Here is a 12,546-nt window from a genome sequence, read left to right on the forward strand (position 1 = left end):
AAGATGTTCAGGCTTCCTATATGTTCAGAAATCAATTACATCCTACATAAATTATCTCCTCTTTAAAAACAAAAAGATTTATTTTATTAAACTGTCTAGACTAGGCTCCATTTAGAGGGAGGGAGTTGGATGCAGCTGTGGGATTTCTAAGTAACAATGGCAGGAATAGGATAACTAGTTCAAAAGCTGAAGGGAGAGGACTATTTTTTAAAATTATAAACTTTGGAATCTTCAACATAGGAGTCACAGTTAAAGTCATGGCATTTGGAGACTATCACCCTGGTGAAGTTTGTCAACCTAAAAAACAGCAGACACAGAGAGAGCATGGCAGGATCCCAACACTCACAAACAGGCAGAAAGAAAATGAGTTACTACTGAAGTTGGTGGAAGAGATTTGTGCATCATTTCACAAAATAGAAAAGTTTGGGAGAAAGGCTCAAGTGTTTCAATGAAATCTCACATGAATGAGTCATTATTTTGTTTAGACAGGTGCAAGAATGCCATTGCATAATGTTGCCAGGATACCGGGCTCCCCATTCTGGGATTATCTTTTCTGCGGGTTGAGTGAGGGGTTCTATTCTTTCTCTGAGACAAATATGACATAGTAAGTTATTGGAGAAGGTCTCTTGTTAAACTTTTCCAATCTGGGAATATCTGATGTGGCAGATCAAACCACCTGAACCTTAGATTTTAGGAAATAATATTTTTATATTGGTAAACTTTTCTATAACACTAATGAGAACCAGGGCAGATGTTCTAGTGTGGAGAGAAGAGTAAAGAAGAAAGGAGACGGCATGGTCTGCATTGGCTTTAGACATTGAGCCTGCCTTCATTCAGCCCCTTGTGGCCTTGCAGTTGTTACTCCAGTTGGCCAGGGCTGGGACTTCACATTGAAGCTGACTCCAAATCCCTGACTAGTAATCATTTTTTCCGCCTAATATTATTTTTGCACATCTTTTCTTAGAAAACTTCATGGGTTGTTGGTAGCTAGGCAGGACTGAATTCAAAGTTTTATGACTTGTGTCTCTGGGGAAAAATTATTTTAATACCACTTTCATTATGATTTAAAATTGTGACTAAATGTTTGGCAGGTATTTATAAGGACAAGAGAAACAGACAATTTATCACTTTTCAGAGCTGAAAGTGAGGAGGTAATATTGGAGAGGTGGATGTCTGTAGATGATTGTAACTATCAGCCATGACATTTTTATTTTCAGTCTATGAGACACATCCAATCCAAGATCGTGATGACCACATTCAACTTGAGCAGCTTCAATCCAGGCCCATTCATCCTACTGGGAATCCCAGGACTGGAGCAGTTCCATGTCTGGATCGGAATTCCTTTCTTTATGTTCTACATTGTGGCCCTTGCAGGCAACAGTGTTCTTCTCTACCTTATTTCCATGGAACGCAGCCTCCATGAGCCCATGTTCTTTTTTCTCTCCATGCTGGCTACTACCGACCTCATCCTTTCTAATACTTGTGTACCCAAAACATTCAGCATCTTCTGGCTAGGTCCTCAGGAAATCACCTTTCCTGGATGCCTTACTCAAATGTTTTTTCTCCACTACAGTTTTGCCATGGACTCTGCCATCCTCTTGGCCATGGCATTTGATCGCTATGTTGCTATTTGCTTCCCCTTAAGGTATACCACTATCCTCACCCGTCAGATTGTTACTAAGATTATAATGGGTATTGTCAGCAGGAGCTTTTGTATTATCTTCCCATGTGTGTTCCTGTTAAAGCGACTGCCTTTTTGCCGAACACTCATCATTCCCCACACATACTGTGAGCATATAGGTATTGCCCGACTCGCCTGTGCAGATATCTCCATCAACATCTGGTATGGCTTTGCTGTGCCTGTACTGACTATTACATCAGACCTGATTCTGATTGGCATCTCCTACACTCTCATCCTTCATGCTATCTTTAACCTTCCATCCTGGAATGCACGCCAAAAAGCTCTTAATACATGTGGTTCACATGTATGTGTTATTCTTATATTCTACACACCAGCCATGTTCTCTGTCCTCACCCATCGTTTTGGTCATGATATTCCTCACTCATTCCACATACTAATTGCCAACCTCTATGTAGCCATTCCTCCTGCACTCAATCCAATCATCTATGGGGTGAAGACAAAGCAGATTCGAGAAAAAATCATCCTTCACTTCTTCATTAAAAGGCCCCGGTGACATGAGACTGAGATCTTGGTAAAGGAAACAAGTAATATTTTGGAATACTTTTCATTTTTTAAAAAGCTAGAATCTCTACAATGATGACTTAAATACATATGAAATCCTAGATATGGATTGTGTCTTATTGGATCAATGAGATAAGACAAGGATATAGATGTCATGAGAAGTGACAAAAAAGTTAAAGATTATGCCTGTCTGAAAAGATAAATCAGAGGAAAATTTCTATCTTATTTGGAGATGTATTTTTAAGACTTCGTAGATGTCAAGAGAAGTGACAAAAAAGTTAAAGAAGATTATGCCTGTCTGAAAAGATAAATCAGAGGGAAATTTCTATCTTATTTGGAGATGTATTTTTAAGACTTAGGGAATAGGGTTTTGTGGATAGAGTATTATTCTTATAAACAGGTTAAAAGATATGAATAAAGTTTAACAATCTGGGATGCCTATGTAGGACACTTTCCAAATGAGAGTTTTTAAAGCTAATAGAAAATGATTATCCTAGTTTAAGAGCAGCCAAGAAAATTATTAACCTAAGAAAGCTGTTCACAAATGTTGGTAGGGATCAGAATCACCTGTGAAACTTTGTATAAATGCAGTTTCAAGTTATATCCTATTGCAATGAACCTCTGTGTAATTTAATAGTTTTTATTTTATTGATTTCAGAGAGGAAGGGAAAGGGAGAGAGAGATAGAAACATCAATGATGAGAGAGAATCATTGATCGGCTGTCTCCTGCATGCCCCACACTGGGAACTGAGCACACAACTCGGGCATGTGACTGGAATTGAACCCGGCACTCTTCAGTCCACAGGTTGACACTCTATCCACTGAGCCAAACCATCTAGGGCTAATTTAATAGTTCTTCAGGTGATTCTGGTGCCTATGAAATCTTAGCTCTACTGAAATCAGAAAAGTCCTGTTTTTTTGTTTTTTAAATAAAAAACATAGATTTGGTGCTTGTATTAATTTCCTGTGTCTGAAAATAACATAACTCTCCTTTGTGCTCCACATAACTGCTTCTTGCCAAGTATTAATAATCCATCTGAAAACTCTGAAATTTTAAATTTAATATCATCTAATATTTTATGAAGTATCTTTATATGTTGCAATAATCTTCTCTGCCTGGATTATTCTTCCTCCATTAAAGAATTTTTGCTTCTGGCACAAAAAGAATTCTTGCCATGATTGTGGGTGATTTTAATGTCCACATAAATTACCCTTTAATAAGTTGATGTGGTAGACTGTATTTTCCAAAGATGACCACAATAATATATTCCATCTTTCATGCTTCCCACATCAACAGTTAGAGTCTAAATTCCACTTCTATTGAATCCAGGCTGGTATTAGCAATTTCTTGACAAAGAATTCAGTGCAAGTGACGTACAAATCTTTGCAGCTGCTGCCTGGGTCTCTTGGAAGGCTTAATCTTGACATGTTTCCTCTGAAACCCAGCTACTTTGCTATGAGAACCCCAAGGAACATAGATAAGCTATGTCTAAATGTTCTGGTAAATGGCCCCACTTGAAATCCCAGCCAACACGCAGCAACAACTGCCAGTTATATCAGTGAACCATCTTGAACATCCAACCCAGCTGAGACTTTAGATATTTGTAGCTTCAACTGACATCTCACTACAATGCATGGGAGACTCAAAGAGAGAACCACCAAACTGACTGAAACCAATCCATAGTACCATGCAAAGTAATAATAGGCTGTTTAAAGCCAATAAAATTGGGGATGATTAGTTATAGCAATAGATAAATATTGCAGAAATTATTAGCAAGGAGTGGGATGTTGGTATAACAAAAACCTAAAATATGTTATAACTTTGGAATAAGGCAGCAGGAAGAATCTAAAAGGGACTTGAGGAGGTAGTTGACAAAGGCTTGAAAGACAGTAAGGAAATTATCATTGGAGGCTGCAGAAAAAGGTATGAGTACTATACAGTTGTAGGAACCATAGCTCGCAGTAAAATGAAAATAGATACCTAATTAACTGATACGTTTGGACAAGGAGATTTTGAAGCAGAGTACTGAAAGTATCAACATTAATTTTATGCCACATATGATAAGGCACAGATAAAGAGATATGAGCTAAAATTAAATTATTTAGTGTTCAAGCAGAATATAGACTAAATACAAACAAGTTATGGATGAATAGGTTAAAAAAACAAAACTTTTCCCCCAGCCTCTCCAAATGACAAAAAAAGAGTAGAGAACCATTTGAGGATATGCCTAAAAATATTTTCAATTAGAAAAAAAAAGCTTCTAAGAATTTTAAGGAAAATTTCCAGATAACCACAACTCCAGTCAAAATCAGACAGGGAGCAACTTGGAAGATATCTTTGGGTGTACTTTTTATCTGATGAAGTAAATCCTAAAAGATTTATATAGAACTCACAGTTTGTTGTTCTTTAAGATAACTGTACAGATATAAGCACATTAGCTTGAACAAAAAGGAACAGAGTTAGTGCAAAATGAAAAGAGACCTTCGGATCTTCAACTTCATTAGGCAGGAAGCAGGCAGAGAGAAATACTCAGATGTAAACACTGAAAACCAAATATGACATAGAATATAGAGCCAATTGCTCAGAGGTTGTAGCTAAGAGCCATGGAGAATCATTCCCAGGGAGCAAGAGTGGGTTTTTATTAAGAAACTGGTGATAGCCCTGCCAGCGTGGCTCAGTGGTTGAGCATCAATCTATGAACCAAGAGGTTACGGTTCAATTCCCAGTCAGGGCATATGCCCAGGTTATGGGCTTGATCCTCAGTGTGGGGCATGCCAGAGGCAGGTGGTCTATCTCTCACTCCTTCTCCTGTCCTCTCTAAAATCAATAAAAACATATTTTTTTAAAAAGAAACTGGTACTATATCTCTGTATTTTAAAATCTTTAATGGACTAGTTTAAAGGGTAATATGATTCTCAATATTTCACAAATGAGTATCTTTGCAATTATTCTATCTGTATCACCATTGTATGTAGGCAGCTGATATCTTTCTCATTTCTTTACTATTCAGGTCTTCAAATGAGGAGGAACTGCATTCAAGAAACTGTATTCAAGGAACTGAGCCCAATGAGCCCTATTCACATTTTGCCCTGATTTAGAGGCTGAGATCTTAGCCTTTGAATAAAAGGCATAAGAGGATATGACTTTGGGATCTTAGGAAAGAGATGAATTTATTTTGCATATAGGAGGATATATGCAGTATTCTGGCCAGAGGGTGGAGTGTTTTCAGGTTTTTATTTCCAAAATATGGCTAAAATAATATCTTATATTCCACATATTTTTTCTTAATATGATCTTGTCACTCCTACAAGAGGTGCCATTTAATTCTACCCCCCTTTTATCTGGACTGGCCTTAGCAACTTCCTTGAGAAAAGAATGCAACAGGTGAAATTTCAAGATATTCAAAGCTAGATTATAAGAAGCTTGTGTCTTCTCCTTTAGTGGCTTTGGACATTTGTTTATTGGACACTCTTCTTAGAACACAGCCACCGTACTGTGAGAGTCCCAGGCCACATGGAGAGTTCATGTGGTTGACATCCTGTCTGAGCTCCTAGTTAATAGCCAGAATCAATTGCATCAATTTTAGTCAAGCTTACAGATAACTGCATCTTCATCCAAAATTGATTGTAGCCACATCAGAGAGGGGCCTCAAATGACACTGCCCATCTGTCCCCAGTAAGAATCACAAGAGATAATAATAAACTGTTTTAAAACACTCCATTTTGGGCTAATTTTGTGGTGCAATAGTCAATAACTAAAACAATTTGATTCTTTGTTTTTTTTTCCCCAAAGATCTTGACCATCCTACCTACTCTTCTTAATTCCTTGAACCTTAGAATTTGTATTGATAATAAATTGACCCTATTCTTTTTTTTTTTTTTACATTTCCTCATTTCTTATGTATTCTCCTTACCAACATTAATTTCATGGTTCATTCTTAGAATTACTGTTTAATACAAATTTTCCCCTCTATTTCTCTCTCTCCCTTCGTCGTTGGTAACACAATCATAAATACACCATGTGTGTACACACACACACACACACACACATTTTATTGTGCATTTGCTCTATCCACTGAGCAAAACTGGCTAGGCGTGCTTTTTCAGCAACTCTCTCTAAATCAAACTCTTCACAAATTTTGTGCCTGTTGCCAGTGTAAATGTGTTAACACCATATTTTAAATTTAGGTTTGCTAAACTCAAGAACATGCTTAGTTAGATAACATATAGTCTATAAATATAAAACCCTAATATGCAAATAGACCAAACGGCAGAACAACCAAACAACGGGTTTCTGTGATGTGTGCTGACCACCAGGGGGCGCGCGCTGAACATGGCGGGCATGGGCAGCAGGAGGCAGAGTGTGGAACATAGTGGGCATTGGCTGCGGTGGGATGGTCGCTGTCATTAGGACGAGCCTCTGGTGATTACTGAAAATTCTTTGCTCCCACACACCACAGTCCTGCCCAGCGCTTGCACCTGCTACCAGCGCCAGCCCCACTTGCACCCACTGCCGGCACCGGAGCCATTTCTTGCGCCCACTGGCAGCGCATGACGCTGGCCCCAAACGCTTGGCACTGTCAGTGGGTGCAAGTAGCGGCTGCCGGCCCAGATCTCCCCTTAGGGCTTCTCCACCTTCCCCTGCTCCTGAGGGGCAATCAGGGCAGCAGCCACCACTCGCACCTGCTTACAGTACCGGCCCCACTTGCACCTGCTTCTGGCACTGGCCCCAATCACTCTGCGCTGTCAGCAGGTGCGAGTGGGGCCGGCACCATCAGCATGTAGGAGAGGCGGCAGGAGTGGGGCTGCCAGCAGACGGGGGACCGGGGGCCAGGTGGGGGCACAGTGGGTGGGCTTAGACCCAACCCTGTGCCCACTGCAGCCTTGCAGCCCGCAGTTTCTTTCAAGGTGCACGAATTCATGCACTGGGCCCCTAGTTTGATAATAAAGGGGAAACTATTAGTAATTTCACATAGAAAACAAATATAAATTGGGACTTTCCCCGCGCAAATTGAGATATATGGCCACCTACATTTTGTATTGCAAGGCAATTACATTACATTTCTCTTTTTATTTTATCTCACACTCTAGATGATTATTTTATACCCTCTTTTCTTTCATCAAACTTCCAATACCTTCTTTCCTGTCATCATTCTCATTCATAGATGATCTTGCATTTACTTGCCTGAAGACATAGAAACAAGGAAGAAACTTCCCCAGACATTTATAATTACACCTACTCACCTATCTACATCCACACCTTTTTTTCTACTGTCTCTCTGGTTACTGTGGATACCAAGATCCAACTGTTCACTTGTGCACTAAACTCCATTGTCTAATCCTACTTAAAGCCATCACCTCAACAATTCTCTCTTCATTCTTTAATTATTGATTTTCTCTCTATAATGCATATTTCTCCATCAATATAGAAAGTTAATAACATTTCTCTAACCTTAAATTTTATTCTTGACTATGTTTCCCTTCCAGCTCTTATCCCAGTTCTCTAGTTCCTTTTGCATTCCAACTCCTTAAAAGAGCTATCTATGTTACTAGTTCTAATTCTTTCCTCCCATTTTATCTTTAAGTTACTCCTACTCAGACATTATCACTGCACAGTTCTGTCCTTGTCAAGGTCAATAATCACTGCAATTTTTAAAATAGTGGTCTCAGTCCTCTTATTTTTTTGTTTTTATTGTTTTAATCCTCATCCAAGGATATTTTTCTTTTTCATTGATTTTTAGACAAAGTGGAAGGAAGAGGAGAGACAGAGAGAGAAACTGATGTGAGAGACATACATTGATTGGTTGCCTTCTACACGCATGCTCCTACTGAGACCAGGAATCAAGCCTGCAACTGAGGTATTTACCCTTGACCAGAATCAAACCCTGGACCCTTCAGTCCATGTGGCTGAGGCTCCAACCACTGAGCAAACTGGCTAGGGCTTGGTTCTCTTACTCATTGATTTGTCATTAATACTTTATATAGTTGACCATTTCCCCTTTTTTGAGCTACTTTCTTTACTTGACAGCAGAGGTTTTTTTCTCCTACCTCACAGACACTGCTTACTTGTCTCTTTCACTAGTTTTTCCTTATCATGTAATCTGTATTAGGGATTAATTTTTGGTGCTCTTTAAACATATTCACCCTTTTTAAAAAGTACCATTTAACTTCAGAGCTTTAAATATTATTATAATAATGCTGATTAACAAATGTATATCTCCACTGTGGACCTTTTCTTTCAAGTTTTGACTCTTGCCTTAAAGTCCTATTCACAATTTTAAGGCTTCTCCTGCCTTAAAAAATGCCCAGCCTTTAAGAGAAGACTCTGATATCACTGATGTGTCTCCCCAGAGATCTTATTTAAAAATTCACCTCTACTTTTAGCAGCTGGGGCCATTGGTGCTCTGAGCCAAACACAGCCTCTCTGGGCCAAAAATACTTCAGAGGGTGGAGATAAGTGGGAGCAAATCTCAGACCTAGGAACTATGCTACTTGCGCTGGATCAAGTGTTTTCTAGTTCTGCTGACCACTGTGGCTGGGGTGAGTATTGAATGAATGAGATGAACAGAAAACTAAGGTTACAGACAGTTCTGTCAAGCTAGGAGCAGAAGTAGGGGAAGATAGAGAGGGATCACAATCACACAAAGGTTTGACCTTGGCTATTCTGGAGATCATCTCAGGTTATCCCCTGCTTTCTATTTTAGGAGGTACAGTTTCTTGAACCCCTTAGGTATTTAGCTATCTTTATTTCATACCCAAACTTGTCATCAATATGTTCTTATTTTCTGTGTACCTGAATTCTTTCTGCTACAGTTAGAGATTTTAGTCTCTTGTCATTTTCCTTATGGTTTCAAGACAAGCCAGTCAAATAGATCTCCAGGAACAGCTTTCCTTAAAAATACTGATGAGGTCATTTTTTTTAGACTAACTGCATCTTATTCTCACTTATATTGGTCAGACCAGCCAGATGAGAGTTAAGGTACATGTATGTTAGGGAGTGACCTCGTTCTTGAGTACCTAGGACCTTCACATTGCCCTTAGAAAGACTGGAGGGTCAGGAAACTCATCTGATTTCCAGTTTCCCTAATGTCTGAATACTCCAAATCTAATTCCCTAATTTCCTTCTGTAATTTCACATGCAGAAAACTTAGAAACCTCTAAGCTGTGAATTCTTGCTTCAATAAACCCCAGGTTCTGTGTACCTTTTCCAGGGCAAAATCAGTGACTGCCAACTGAACAGCCTAATAGATGTTTTTTCTTTAACAGTAATAAGATAAACATTTCTTCATTCTTAGTGGCAGCACAGACTCATGCCTATGACTTCTTTTATGGAATCTCCATCTCTGAGTAGGCAGCTTATATAAATTTTTTCATAGTGTGCATGTCAGTGTAACATTTTAACACATATATTGGAGATTATTTGACATTATTATTATGTTATATTATGTCTTAACATTATTATATTATGTCTTCTTATTAAATGAGTTTAATATATCATGGAACATGTATGTTCTTACTCTTCAGTATATAGCATATATCTAGAAGAATTCCTGGTACATATTAGACACTCAATAAAGTTTTTTTGACAAAGTAATTAAATAAAAGAGCAGCATTACAAAGAATAATAATGTTCACAAAATAGAAGCCTAAGACATTGAAGGGGAATCATGCTTGTTTAATGTGGAATTTTTAGAGACATTAACTAATGAAAGGAAAATATTCTCAGACTCAGAGTGCCTAATGTTGAGAATGGCTCCCTCAAAAGCACACATACTCTCTGTCACTAGATATGAATAAGCAACTGCCAGGTGCCCACTTTTCAAGATATTACAGGTTAGGAGTCAAGCATCACATAATTATTGAACTATATACACCTTGTAACTCATTTTCTAATTTATGAACATATTATATTCCATTGATTTATATATATGGTGTCCCAAAAATATATAATACTTTAACAGCCAATAGCTCAAGTTTGAAAATGAAATGTATTTTAATAAACACTGCCTTTATAATTATTATTCAAAGTGTGTATATACATTTTTGGAGACACCCTATATTGTTTAAAATTCTTAGGAATTTCCAGGATAGAAGTAAAAAATATTTGTACTTTTCCACCATACGCATTGATATGTTTACAATAAATCTTATTCTTCTGTTATAACTTGATTTTTGCATTTTTAAGGATATACAAAATTACACTAGGATTGGCACTAAGCTCTACTGTTTGGCTTTAAAATTCAAACAAAATAATAATTTTATTGGTAATTAATATTTATAATTACATTATTATTTATATAATTTATAGTTACAGTAACTGTTGACTTAAAGTAGTAAACTTGCATTAATATATGAGAAATACATGCAATATTGCAATTAATAAACAAAATGATTTGGTCTTTTAATAATGCAGTTGTAGATGAATAGGGGATTGAAGAAAAATATTCTTTTTAATTATTATAGTGTTTTTTAGGTGTTCCCATATTCTAAAACTTTTTAGATGACAGCAAATGAACTTAACATTGATGTCTCTTCTAAACACCAGGGTGTTTGAGTCACAAAGACTGAACTTCAATAGGTAAGAATGATGATTCTGACTTCATCTACTAGAATCTCTCAAGGTAAGATGACTCCAAGGAGAAAATAGTTCTTTATCTCTTTTCTTTTTTTCTATTGGCATAACCTTAAATTTATTGACTAGTCACTCCAAGAACTGTTGTAACTCACCACTATGCTTCCCTTCCCGTGGCACACTTCATCTTGAAGTTTTCCTGGAGCACATACCTGTGTAGCTTCTGGCTGACCTGTCATATCAGGGCTCAAATTTTAAAGTAGACAAAAGAGACACAGAAGTTATGTTTATAATCAAACTAATGCATGTGCCAATCAAGAAAACAGAAAAAAAATGTATAGATTAGATTAGGTTAGATTAGAAGCGTATTAAAGACCTTATAAAGGAGCACGTCTTGGAGTATATAGAGTGAAAAAAACACACACAATGGGCAGTGTAGTTCTGTGAGAGAAGATCCAAAAGGAAGGCTCCTAAGAAGAAACACCATTTGCAACCATGGTCATTTATCCAAAAATGTTTAAAATATTTTCAATTGTAGCATTCAATCCTTTATCCATGTACTTGTTAAACATTACTTATTGCCCTAAGGTATAAAAGGCATTGATGCTGAATATAGAGAAGTAAATGAGATGCAGAGATTTCATAGTGTAATGGGCAAGAAACATACATATAATTTTAAAACAAGTTTATATTTCCTAAGGAGGGTATGCTGAAGATGTATGGTTCTCACACCACAGCAGAAGCAGTCTTAAAAGGGCTTCATAGAGGAAGATTACTCAGCTGGGTTTTGAATGATTGTTAGTACCTTGGCAGGTGACCAACTGGGAACAGCCATTTTGGGCAAAAAAACAAACCATCATATGAAAATGCATGCAGATGTGACAAAACATGCTTTGGGATACTTCAAAATGTCCAAAATTAGATATGACTTACATATGGTTGGAACATGAAGCATATAGTAGAATGTGGTGATAACTAATGCTAGATAATTGGCAAAAAGCAAGAAAAAGATCAAGAAGAGCTTTGCACGCCATTCTATAAAAACACTAGTGGGAAACAAATTTCATGCTCAAATTAGGTAGTTTGAGTACAGCGTGATACAGAAACCATTAGCAAAGATGTGGGTCAGCATAGAGAAATGACAAGTGCTTGTGAAGTCCCAGGGTTAGTGAAATAAGACACTATTACAACCCTTGGAGTGAATGGAAAAGAGTAGAATATGGTTACCAGTGGAAATCAGACCAGAGAAGGCTGTACATAGAGTTGCAGCCAATTTACAGCAATCCCACAGGAGGGAGCTTAAAGAATAAATCTCTGACCTTCTTCCAATCTCCTGATGGTGTTTTTTATTGCCAAATCCAACCAGAAGTAAGAGAGTAGGGGAGTTTGTTGATGTGTCCCAGTGTCCCAAGGCCCAGACATAATGGAAAGTGGTGGACTGAAGACCAGAGGAGGCCAATGCAAAATATACTGCATTGTGTACACTAAGAAATTTGCATTTTGGCTGACTGTATTCACATGCTAAAATATTTAGACAGCAATATAGAGGCATCACTGGAAGATAGAAATCCTGAAAGTGGGCATATTAGTTATATAGCTATTTTAATAACCCAGGCAAAAAATGAGGAAGGCATCAATTATAATAGAATTGGTGGGAATGAAAGGCAAGAAATTGAATAAACATGTAGGAAAAATAAGTGGCATTGAGATGACTTTCTTTCATTTTTTAACCACTTTTAGGAATAGAAAGCCTTCTGTTCTCTGCATCATT

The 12,546-nt window shown here is 37.6% G+C and overlaps 1 protein-coding gene across 1 annotated transcript; it reads left to right on the forward strand.

Annotated features, from left to right (window-relative positions):
- The first annotated feature begins 1,247 nt into the window (after positions 1–1,247).
- Positions 1,248–2,195, forward strand: LOC102238880 (olfactory receptor 52H1). Its single transcript, XM_005866586.1, has one exon. The coding sequence runs from the start codon at positions 1,248–1,250 to the stop codon at positions 2,193–2,195; it is 948 nt and encodes a 315-aa protein (XP_005866648.1).
- The last annotated feature ends 10,351 nt before the right edge of the window (positions 2,196–12,546 follow it).

This window comes from Myotis brandtii, unplaced genomic scaffold (assembly GCF_000412655.1).
Source record: "Myotis brandtii unplaced genomic scaffold, ASM41265v1 scaffold234, whole genome shotgun sequence".
Lineage (NCBI taxonomy): Eukaryota > Metazoa > Chordata > Mammalia > Chiroptera > Vespertilionidae > Myotis > Myotis brandtii.

Excerpts from the sequence above, each read along its gene's own strand:
- LOC102238880 (XM_005866586.1), top strand. The coding sequence starts at position 1,248 with ATGACCACATTCAACTTGAGCAGCTTCAATCCAGGCCCATTCATCCTA.